Source organism: Elgaria multicarinata, chromosome 3, assembly GCF_023053635.1.
Source record: "Elgaria multicarinata webbii isolate HBS135686 ecotype San Diego chromosome 3, rElgMul1.1.pri, whole genome shotgun sequence".
NCBI lineage: Eukaryota > Metazoa > Chordata > Lepidosauria > Squamata > Anguidae > Elgaria > Elgaria multicarinata.
The window spans coordinates 5,662,085-5,674,241 of NC_086173.1; the positions used below are offsets into that span (position 1 = coordinate 5,662,085).

General features: G+C 50.9%; 1 protein-coding gene across 1 annotated transcript in view; it reads left to right on the plus strand.

Annotated features, from left to right (window-relative positions):
* Positions 1-1,076: 1,076 nt before the first annotated feature.
* The window catches only part of IQSEC2 (IQ motif and Sec7 domain ArfGEF 2), a 185,415-nt gene continuing 174,334 nt past the window's right edge, over positions 1,077-12,157 (plus strand). Inside the window, 1 exon segment of the mRNA XM_063119176.1 lies at positions 1,077-1,925. Coding sequence (XP_062975246.1) covers positions 1,177-1,925 — 749 coding nt within the window. The 5' untranslated portion in view covers positions 1,077-1,176.

Sequence of the window (12,157 nt, forward strand, 5' to 3'; positions counted from 1 at the left end):
GTAATTTTATTTTATTGTTTTACTCTGTACAGCACCATGTACATTGATGGCGCTATATTAATAATAATAATAATAATAATAATAATAATAATAATAATAATAATTGGGTACTGGACTGCAGCCGAAGTCCCATTGAAAGCAGTGGGGCTTCAGTTACATCAGGGCTCACGCGTTCCGTTTGCTTCGACGAGGCTTACTCAAACTTTGCTGGAGTTGGGGTTTGATTTGGAGGCGTAAACCGACAATCCCGTGAGCGCCCGCCTAAGAACTACACACCTAAACGCAACAAACACACTCGCCAGCCCACAGGCACGTTCCTCGTGCAAGGCGCGGGGATTGGCTACAGCTTCCTGTTGAATGCGCACCGAGGAGGGGCGCCCTGGAATTGATGTTACCACGTAGACGTGTGGCATAATGGACCTGGGAAAACTTGGCTTGGGCCAAGGCCGTCCAGTGCGCGCTGCACGGCGCCCCAGCCAACTCAGGAAGGCCCCCTCCACACACACACACACAGCAGCCCCTTCCCCCCCAGCCACGTGATCCGAGCGACCCCTGCCCCGTTCCCTCAGCAGCGCGGGAGAGCTGCCAGGATCCGTCCTTCCCACCCACCTACCCACTCACGCACTCTCCCACTTGGGCAGCACTTGTCTAGTTTTGGCGCGCCGCCGCCGCCGCCACAAGTCCCCTGGCAGGCGCCACCTCCTTCCTGAACTTGGGCCGAGGCAGAGCCGCCCCCCGCCGCCAGGGAGGGCTCGGCGCGGATCCGCCCGCGGTTGCCCAGGCCCCGGGCTCCGCTCGCCTGCCCGCCTCCCCTCTGCGTTCTTCTGCCCCCTCCCGCTGGGCTGAGGCTCGCCCGGGGCTCGCCGGGCGGCGCGCTCGCAGTGCGCAGTGCCTCTGCAGCGACGACGGCGGCAGCAGCAGCGGGAGGAGCAGGCGGCTCGCTCGGGACTGGAGCAGGCGGCGGCGGCGGTACCAGCGGCTCCTCTTGCTGCTCCCGCTTTCCCCCTCGGGCTCCCGCAGGCAGGATGGTGGCCGTCGCCCTGCAGCCCGCCGCGGGCCGCGGGGCGGGTCTGTAGCTGGCGCGGGGTGGTGCCCTTTGCAGCAATCGGGAGCCGAAGGCGGCGGGCGCCGGGCGCAGCGCAAAGCGCCCGCGCGCCCCTCTTCCTCTCGCTCTCCATGGACGGGGGAGCGGGGGGCGGCCCCGGGGTGCCCGGTTCCGAGAGCCCCAACCGGGCCGTGGAGTACCTGCTGGAGCTCAATAACATCATCGAGAGCCAGCAGAAGCTGCTGGAGACCCAGCGCCGCCGGATCGAGGAGCTGGAGGGGCAGTTGGAGCAACTGAGCCAAGAGAACCGGGACCTGCGGGAAGGGGACAGAGAGAGGGACCGGGACCGGCACCGAGATCGGGACCGGGACCGGGACGGGCAGTACCACCACAAGGAGCGGGACAGCCACTATCAGAACCGGACGGAGCGAGATGGGCAGTACCAGAACCGGGAAGGGCAATACCAGAGCCGCCCCGACCGGGATGGGCAATACCAGAACCGGGAGAGCCGAACGGACCGCGACGCTCAGTACCAGAACCGGGCAACAGACCGCGAGAGCCAATACCAAAGCAGAGCAGACCGGGAAGGGCAGAACCAGTATCAGAACCGGGACAAGGAGCGAGATCTACCGCACTATGGGAACCGGGATGGGCAGTACCAGAACCGGGAGAGCCACTACAGGGAACCATGCCAGCTGCATCGAGATCGGGCCCCGCAGTGCCATCAGACTCGGGAGAAGGAGCACGAGTACCCTCGGCCACCCCGGGAAAGGGAGAGGGGGCAGCTGAGCCGTGGGGCGTCGCGGAGCTCTAGCCCCGGAGCAGGAGGGGGCCACAGCACCAGTGCTAGCACCAGCCCGGCAACTACTCTGCAGAGAAAGTAAGGAGCTGGTTTGTCGCCGGGCCCTTGCTGCCCCCAGTCCAGTGTCCCTGCCCTCCCTCCCTCCCTCCCAGTAGGGTGTAAGCCCCTGCCCCCCAGGCCCACAAGTAACCCAAGCACTCCTTTAGGATTGAGGCTATAATAAATTATGGGCACCAGCTGAGCAGCGTGCGGGCCGAGAGTCCTCGTGCCCGGCATCCTTTACAACATGGCAAGAGTACCCGGGGAGCCCTTCTGAGGGCTGTGTGGTGCACTGGCTGTGGGTGGAGGCATCAAGATGTTGTGGGCCTGCCCTCCTGGCAACTCTCTGTGCCGCTATGGTGCCTTGGATCTGGGCCTTGGAATCTTGTTGCAATGGCAACAACTCCTAGCGGCAACAACTCTGCACCCCTAATCTACTCCTAAGATGACAGTGTCTTGTTGCTCCATCCTCAGAGTTAGCCTTCATTCATCCTCATTAGTTACTAGATGCCTGCATTGGACCCTGCCTGGAAACCCACCTACCCCCACCCTGCCATTGCAGGCTGCTCCACAGCCGGCCATGGACACACATTAGCACAGTCTCACCATACAACCTGCTGCCCCTGGACAGCTTCCCATTCCTGGCCTTTTCAAACTTCAGCCTTACTTTCAGTCATCTTTATTCCTTCCCTGCTTTCCCTTAATCCGGAATATATCCATCTGTGGAGAAATACAGCTCTGTGCCAATACACATGTTCTCTCACCTGTCACCCTGGATCCTTTTAGCTCTGCTGTCCTGTCAGGGACTTGCTGCCTAGATGCTCTGCAGAGAGAGAGAGAGAGAGAGAGAGAGAGAGAGGTTTTCTCTCTGCAATGGACCACTGGAAGGAGTCTCCCTTGCCAATCTCTCATCTGTCTCCCCTGTAGTATCCCAAATGGCTCTCCTCTCTTCCCTCCCCACTTTGGATTTCATTTTGCAGTAAATACGAAATTCATATCTTCTATTTTTAAAAAATAAATAAATAAAAACCCCTCTTGATTCTTCCACATTGATGCTCCTAAATTATTTCCTTTACATATTTCAGGACTCCACCATTGCAAACATTGATTGAGGCCTAAGGTCGTTCTTAAATGAAGGTGTATAAATACCTCCAATGGCGTTTTGCAACCCTTCAGCCCTAAATTGGATTTTTCTCTTCCAATCCCTGCCCTATGCAAGAGAAAACAGCAGCTTCTAGGAAGGAGGCAATCCTATAGGACCCTGCCCCAGTAGCCTGCCTCCAGTCTTCTTGCACCCTGTTCGTATATTCCTCTGGCTATTTTGAACGAGGTGGTGTTAGATAGAGCCTTTTGCTTCTGCTTCACATGCATATGTGTGTAAATGTCCCCTGTCTCCCCAGCAATCCCTAGGGCCTCAGGACAGGCTTTCTGCATATTTTCCTCTGATGGGATAGGTGTCTGGAAGGAGGACAGGGGGTGGATTCAGCCCTCTGCTCCCCACCTCCCTCCCCACAAGGCCTGCCTGAACCTTGACTCCAGGGTTACATCCAGAGGGGAGGGGTGTTGCCATGGAGTGCACCATTGCTGTGACGAGAGAGGAGGGAGGAGGTACTGAACTGATGCACGAGGGTGTAGGTGTGCATGTGTGGGTGTGAAATGAGTTGCATGGGCTGTTTAGTGTTATGTACCAAGGACTGAGTTTAGAGAGGGGAAAAAGAATATGGCAGGGTGGCAGTGGGGAAGTAGGCCTTGCTGATTTATGGTGCAGGTAGGAACCACAGCTTCTAAAGAAACAGGATCTGGTGGGTTAGGGGAGTGAGGAGTGTAAGAACCAGGACCCCTGAGCTCCGTACCCAACTCTGGAAGAGGAATGAGGCTCGTGTTCCTTTTCTCTCTCTGGACTTGCATCCTTTTCTAGCATGGGCAGGCCAGCTGTGGATGGTGGGAGCTGTAGTGGAACACGTCCAGGGTGAACCAGGTTGGGCAAGGCTGCTTCTATGTGTCTGATCTAGTGCCATAGAGGCCCCTCTGGTGAGCTTCCAGTTGTGGGGGAATTGTGGGGTTTGAGCTTCTGCACCTGGGAGCGTTGATATCTGACGGCCCCTGAGTTTTGGCAGAAGGTTGCGATGCCATTAGCCCTGTCAGCTGTGGGGGATCTGCTTTGGGAACGGCAGCAGGGGAGGCTGTGTGGGGTGGGAATTGACGAATCCAGCCGTGTGTTCTTTCCTTCTTTCTCTCTTTCTCCTCATCGCCGCCTCCTTCTTCTGGTTAGAAATTAGCAAAGTGGTTTGATGCTGCAAATGACTTAAAACCAGCACAAATGTGTCTTGCCATTCCCGCCCACTCGCTACCGACACCGGGGAGGTGCTTTTTTTTTTAGAGCCTGGAGTGGCAAAGCGGCAAGTGGGGAACTGATCCTCACCTCCCTGCTGGCAGAAAAGCCAGAAGTGGCAAACGGCAGCCCCTCACCAAGGGACACTGCTCCCCTTTCTGCTTCTCTTGAACCCAGGACCAGTCAGTCCAGCCCCTGTCCTAAACTGTAGCCACTAGAATGCCCTGTCTTCAGAACTCACTTCAGCCGCGAACTCATTAAGGCCATAGCTAGACCTAAGGGTTATCCCTGGATCGTCCAGGGGTCAAACCTGTTCATCTAGGTGACAAACGGGGGATCCAGTGCTCAGGCAGGGGCGAACCCGTCATGATCCTGGGATAAACCTTAGGTCTCGCTGTGGCCTAAGATCTTAAGCAAACCTCCACCTTTCAGCTCTCTGCTGCAGTAATAATAATAATAATAATAATAATAATAATAATAATAATAATAAAGCCTACTTTACAAGGTTGTTGTAAGGTTTAGCAAAGGAATGTGTGCAAACACTTTGCTAACTAAAAAAAGCAGCATATGAATATTAAGCATTATTATTACATCCCAGTTCCTTCCTGGAGCTTGAAAGAGAATGCGGTATGTTCCAATACCCAGTAATCTGTCACCTCCAGAAGAGAGTCATATCCCAGTCATCTGGGGAAGGACGTTCCCTTCCCTTGGTCCAATGTGGTTTGCTGCATGTGATGAACCATGTGGCTGTTCAAAGCTTCTCCAGAGTTTATTTCATGAGCTCCAGTGCCAAACGCTGTTGCCCTCCACTCCAGAGGCAGCTGCATGCCTTGTCTTTGGGAACCTAGGAAATTTGATGTTCAGGATAAAGTGTACCTGGTTAGTTTCTTAAGCTCAGGTGTTTCAGGGAAACTGTCAGCTCCAGAATTCATCTGTCTCTCTTGCTGTGGATTGTAGGCATGGGAGGGAGAAAGAAACCATCACTTTCCTGCCCCAAGACCTTCCCTGATTGTGTGCATGGCTCATCAGATATTTCTGGGGAGTGTGTTCCCATTACGTAATCCTGATGAGTCGCTGATCTACTGGCCCCAATGTCAGCGTTGTGAGAGGCAGGAGGACCGGGGAATGTTCTAAGGCTGGACTGAGGTTTTCTGGGGGACCGAAGCCAGATCTAAGTCAAGGAGCTGACTGATCCGGTGGGTGCTGCAGCTGTGTGGATTTGCATCAGTCTGTTGGACCTGCTGGGCTCTGCAGAACCTCCAGTTAACTCCTTCTCCCTTGCCTACACACTTCCCCTGTCCTCTTCTTCGGTCCCTTCGAGGAGAGAAGGAGGTATTACAATGCAGGTAGATGATTCAACGGCGTTAAGAACCCGCTAGGCTTTCAGGCAGGATGCTGAAGGCGATATCCTGGCTCTCATACTTCCTCATCACAGCACAGCGAGGACCTGGATTTTCCCAGGGACTTGGTGTTGAAGGTTACCATGCTGCCAGGCAGGCATATTTTAGCCCATGCTCAATGTTAGGTAGGGAGTAGTTTTATATCTGCATGAAGGGGTTGCCGGTCCTGGGGACAAACGAGACTATGCACTAAATGTGTGGCTAACTGTTGAAAGGTGCCACTATGTCCCATGGGCTCCTCCTCCTCCTCCTCTGTAACTTTTACAGTGGAGGCTGGTGGTTCCAATGTCAGTGGGGCAATGGATCTGCTCCGGGTTTCAATTAGTACCAGTCAGAACTCTAAAGGAGCTCTCTAAGGTGCGGAAGGAGAGACAATTTACCCAGCCAGTCACAGCATCATATTCTGCATTTCCTCACTACTGGCCGGTGACAAGCAGTGACTTGGGTTAGGGCTGGAGGAGAACCCGGTACATCATGGACGGGCAGTAAGTGCTGCCAGTGATTACAGAGCAGGAAGGTGAGGTGGCCTTTTTGGGGGATGGGGGTGGCAGCCACATGTTTTAGTATACTCCTGCCTAGTTTGGCCCTAGGTGGCCAGGCTGAGATCACATCCCCTGCTGCATCATTAGCGAGGCATCCTGAGGGCATGAAGGGATTCATGCATGCCAGTAGGAGTGTGAGAAACTGGCAATGTGTGCTGTTTCTGGAATGTTAAGTGCCACTTGATTGCTGCTGCTGCTCCAGGCATTTGCATTTTCTGTGTGAGCAGTAGACTCTGCCCCTGTCTTTATCCAAATAACCCTTTGGTATGGTGCCACCAGGTTTCTGTGGGATTCAGGTAGAGGGTTCAGCGCTTGTGGTCAGGCCAGGAGGTCTTTACTCAATGTGCCCTGGGGGGGATTCCACACGTCGTACTGAGGCTGCTTCCATGCGGCCCCAGTGCGACCCCAAAGCGATCATGTAACTTGCCTGGAGAAGCGACGAGGAAGAGGTGTCCTTGCCGCTGCTGCTGCCGCTGCCACCCACCTACCTCCGACCCGGCTGGGTCGGAGAGCTCGGCGGAAGAAGGCGGGGTGGAGAGCGGAAGAAGCTCTCCACCCCACCTTCTTCCGCCGAGCTCTCCGTCCCGGCCGGCGAGGAAGTAGGTGGGTGGTGGCGGCGGCGGCAAGGACGCCTCTTCCTTGTCGCTTCTCCAGGCAAGTTACACGATCGCTTTAGGGCCGCACTGGGGCCGCATGGAAGAGGCCTCAGTACGGCGTGTAGAATCCCCCCTGTAGGCCCTCCCCTGACTTCCCCAGTCATTACAGAAAGCTCAGTGCCTCTTCATTTACCCAGTGCAAGGAGGAAGAAAACAGAAATTGATTGATTGTGAAGAGTCTACATGATTATACTGTCCCACTCATAAGTTTTTGGCTCTTATTTTGTTAGAGTTCTAACTAAAGACATACCTAGGGGTCAGTTCACAGATACATGTTCACTCCTTGACGATTGCAGCATCACGGGACCATTTGCATGTCTGAATGAGCTGCCACAGATCAGACCCACAGAAAGAGGCAGTACGTCGCCTTGTAATCACCTTAAAGACAATTCTTGTCCCCGGTGCCTGTTCATTCGTTCAGATACAGATCATTGTTGAGTAATTAAGTGTACACATTTGTGTGAACCGGACTTTTCGTTGGTAGGATTTTAATGAAGTCTTGGTTCCCAGGGAGCTATCATGCCTACAGTGGCTATGGAGATGTGGTCAGATAACACTTCACATACAGCTTCCTAGAGCCCAACACACTTACTGCCGCTTGTCACACACTCACAAACATAGACTACACATTGCTGCACAGTGAGGATTCCTCTGGCACATGGGTGTCAGGTTGCAGTATGGGTCATTTCACCGTGTTGCAGTTCTCCACATGAAAGCAACCTTGTACGCTCTTGGGAGCTTGTTCAGCAGCTGTTTCCCCAGCTGTCTCTCCGGCAAACAGCCGCTTCATGCATCTTCATAAAACAAGCTGTCCCTTTACGGACAACTCCACCTTTTCCACCTCGAGATGGGGCCTGTTTCTTTTACAGGCAAGTCCTCCTGCCTATGTTTACCTGGAAACAAGGCCCACTTAACTCAGTGGTACTTGCTCTCAAGTACTTAAGCATGTGTTGGATTTTGGCCAGAGCATGTTTACTGAGAAGCAAGCTCCATTGAGTTCAATAGGATTTACACGCAGGTAAGCAGCTAGACCTAGTGTTACAGGGCTGATCTTCTCCAAGGCCCTTAAGGAAATAGACACTGCTCCAGGCTGAAATGTGTATGAGCACAAAAGCAGAATATGATAGCATCTAAGCTCTGGATAAGTGATTCTTATACAGCAGCGTTCCCCAACCTGGTGTTTTGAATGCCCCAGCCAGCAATCCTGCCCATTGGCTATGCCAGCTGGGCCCGATGGGATTAGTGCTAGGGTGACCATGTGGAAAGGAGGATGGGGCTCCTGTATATTTAACAGTTGTATAGAAAAGGGATTTTCAGCAGGTGTCACTGATATGCACCTAGCACCTGGGGAAATTCCCTCTGCATCACAACAGTTAAAGCTGCAGGAGTTATACTAGAGTGACCAGATACAAAAGAAGGCAGGGCTCCTGCAGCTTTAACTGTTGTGATGAAGAGGGAATTTCACCAGGTGTTGCATGCATACAAATGACAACTGCTGAAATTCCCTTTTCTATACAACTGTTTAAGATACAGGAGCCCTGTCCTCCTTTCCACATGGTCACCCTAATTAGTGCATTTGGAGGGCACCAGGTTGGGGAAAGCTGTTAAATAGCTTCATGTGACTGTTGAGTGTTGGTTTTTTTAGCTTATTTATTTAAAGGGTAGGAATAGTATACACATGATTTGAAAGTAAGCCTCAGTAAAATGGAGTGGCCAAGAAATGTGGGTCTGTATTTATATCTCTTTGCCATATATTCACATTATATTAAATATACTAAAAGACTTATATGACCTCTTAACTTGAGTCTGACTTAAAGCCAGAAGTTTTTAGTCTCACTTTTGAAAAACTCATAGGATACTGGAGGTTCCGTTCAAGCACACAAGGACTATAATGCCCGTTATAATTCATTTAAGTGGAGGTTGCACCAAGTAGACAGGTGGCTGAAGAAAGATCACTGTAGGTATTCTTTCTAGAGGAGGCCACAGGCCTTTTAATATCAAAATATAATAATGAATCATCCATCCAGATCCACACACTCTCGAAATAAACATGAATAGGATTGGGCTGTGAACTTATACCCGGGCTTTCTGCGTATTGGCACACAAGGTGGTGAACCGAACTAAACTAAACTATGTAAAAGCATTCAACGCAGTATAATTATTATCCATTGTTACAATTTTTAAAACTGGGATTTCAGTCTCCAAAGAGTGCTTGCTTTCTCCTTTGGAATCGGTCAAGCAGGAACCCTGGCTGGAACAGAAGTGGATGTAGCGGGGGGAGAGGGGGATTCAGTAAAAAGCAGAGCCTCTAACACAGTAAATATTCTTTCATGCAGTCACTTCCCAAGCTGTTAGGGGCGAAGATGGTTCAGCAGATATTTTTTGTGATTTATTTACATCTAGCAGTGAGAGCCACAGGTGTTTCGGGGACTTAATGATGCTTAGAAAAGCAGGCCAGTGCCCCTCCCAGGGATTGTGGTTTCCAGTCGGTTAGGAGAGAATTGATTTGTTTAAGGGAGGAGGAGAACGCAGAACAGGCTGCAGGCCTCGTTGGCGCATTGCTTAAAATCTGGCCCCAGTTTGAAGGGGGAGGAGCTGTTTAAAGACTGGAAATGAGGTGTGGATTCTCTGTGACTTAGGCCTCTTTTTTTAACTTTTGGATTCATTCCCAGAATTGTCTCTGTGTGTGCAAAAGTCTGAGACTAAAGCTGTACAGCAGAGAAAGTAAGATTGCTGAAAGATAGGGTGCCGGTGCTTTTAAGTCATACGCAGGGTTTTAGATTGTGTAAGGGCTTATCATTGATCTGCTTACAGTGCCAGGGCACAGACCTACAACAGAACCTGCACATGTATGGAACCTATTCTCCTCACCCCTCTGTAACAAGATTTGAGCCCCTGACATTGGACTTGAGAGAGAGAGGGGGCTTCCAGGCAGGCTTGGGTCCTAGAACCTCCCTTTTTCTTCTTGAATACATCGGTTGAGAGATGGTGTACTTCTTCACGCAACACATAGTTAAACTATGGAATTTACTACCACAAGATGTAGCAATGGCCACCAATTTGGATGGCTTTAAAAGGGGGTTGGATAAATTCTCAGAGGAGAAGGCTTTCGATGGCTGCTAGTATCAGAGGTAGTAAACCTATATATACGAGTTGCTGGGGGACATAGGCAGGAGTGTGCTGCTGCAGACGTGTCCTGCTTGTGGGTTCCTAGGTGACAACTGGTTGACCACTGTGTGAACAGAGTGCTGGACTAGATGTAGGGTGACCCTATGAAAAGGAGGACGGGGCTCCTGTATCTTTAATAGTTGCACAAGAAAGGGAATTTCAGCAGGTATCATTTGTATATATGGAGAACCTGGTGAAATTCCCTCTTCATCACAGCAGTTAAAGCTGCAGGAGCTGTACTAGAGTGACCAGATTTAAAAGAGGGCAGGGCACCTGCAGCTTTAACTGTTGTGATGAAGAGGGAATTTCACCAGGTTCCCCACATATACAAATAACACCTGCTGAAATTCCCTTTTCAATACAACTGTTAAAAGATACAGGAGCCCTGTCCTCGTTTTCATAGGGTCACCCTACTAGATGGGCCCTTAGCAGGGCTCTTCTTTGGTGCAGCCTAGGGGATGAGAAAATACAAGGAAAATCGCATTAGGCGCATGCTGTTTTTAATTTTATTTAAAGACAAGATAAAAATAAGAAAGCTCTCAAGGAGAAGAGAATAGTTTACAGAGAAATCCAACATAGTCTACTCCACACAAGGAATTGCAGGTCACAACTAAGGAAAGCTATTGACTACCAAAAATGTCCTTCCACAGGCTCCGATGGGAAGATGATGGACTTACGTTGGTACCGTTACTGTTCACATATTGTATGTAACAAAACAGCCCCCATATAACTACATCCTCTTCACAATCCTAATATTTTGTGTCTCTATAGTGGTCAGAGCATTCAAAGTAATTCATATCCCTAATCTTTACAACAGCCTTATAAGATAGGTCAGTATCCTGAGAGAAGGGACGTTGGCGTGGGGAGAGAGTGAGGCTTGCTTAAAGTTGAGGTGAGATTTGAACCAGGGACTTCCTGATTTATGTCTCTTAGGCCTTAGCTAGACCTAAGGTTTATCCCGGGGTCAGGGATGACCCTGGGACGATCCCGGGATAAACCTTAGGTCTAGCTAAGGGCTCTGCTACAGTGCTACCCTATCCTGAGGCAACAACTCCTTCTGGACAAAGAATTCTATGGGGCTTTGTCCTCACCTCTTTGGTCTCATCCCTGTATCTGACTATGGTCTCACCCCTGTATCGGACAATCAGTTACAGATTCCAATTCCCCTCTGGCAGTGCCTTTCAAATATTCTGCCTTCAGGGAACTTTTTCCTACGTTGTTTTGTTTTCCAAGGAACCATCTTCCTGTCTGTCATGTAATCCCTGTGCGTGGCAGAGGTTTTTGGGGGCTACCAGATTTCCTGAATCTCAGACCTGAAATTCAGAGGGTGGAGCCTGGAAGCAAAAGAGTGGTGCTTGGCAGATCAGGGGGTGGAGCTTGGGGCAAAGGATGGCACCAGGCAGATCAGGATGGTGCCAGATGGACATTGTGGTAGAGCTAATAGCAAAAGCTTTGAAGCCAAGCACAAAATAGATAGGCCCTTGATTTTGGATTTTCACGCTGAGTTTTTATTTATTCCCTTGGCAACCCTGAGAAGGAGTCTAAAATTCCAGATGCTTCAGATACATCCCTGACACTGGATGACTCTTTTATTGGGTGCATGCTCATCTCATGCAAAGCACTTGGGCCTAACCATGGCCCTGAGTGGACTGAGAAACGAGCTGGGGCTATTCCTAACATTCTCCCTTTGGATGTACATTGCAGGGAAAGATTGATAATAGGGACAGGCTGTCTTCTAGAGAAATACTATGTGCTGTCATGGCTCTCCTAACTGGGGAACCCCTGATAAGCATCCAAGAAGTCCTAAATTTTCATGGAACACTTTGGAAACCTTTCCTCTGGAATTGTGAATGACCCCTACACAAAGGCCGTTTCTATACCAGTCTGAAAATCCAGGTTGGTCACAGCCAAGTCCCTGTGCGTTCAAATGACACACAGGGACTTCCAGGAGGAAGGAGGGCTGAGAATGGGTTTTTCCAAGGATAAGTAAAACCCAATTCTTTCCATGGTCTCAGGATTGTCTGAAGACCGTGGGAGGTGTGGCCGCCCGTCCCAGCTTCTTCCCTCCTCCCTGTGAGTAGTGGGGATCAGTAGAGGGAAGGAACAGGGCCGGGAGGAATTGGGGGTGGGGGGGAGTGGGGTCGGGGCTTCTTTTTTTAAACTTACATTTAGT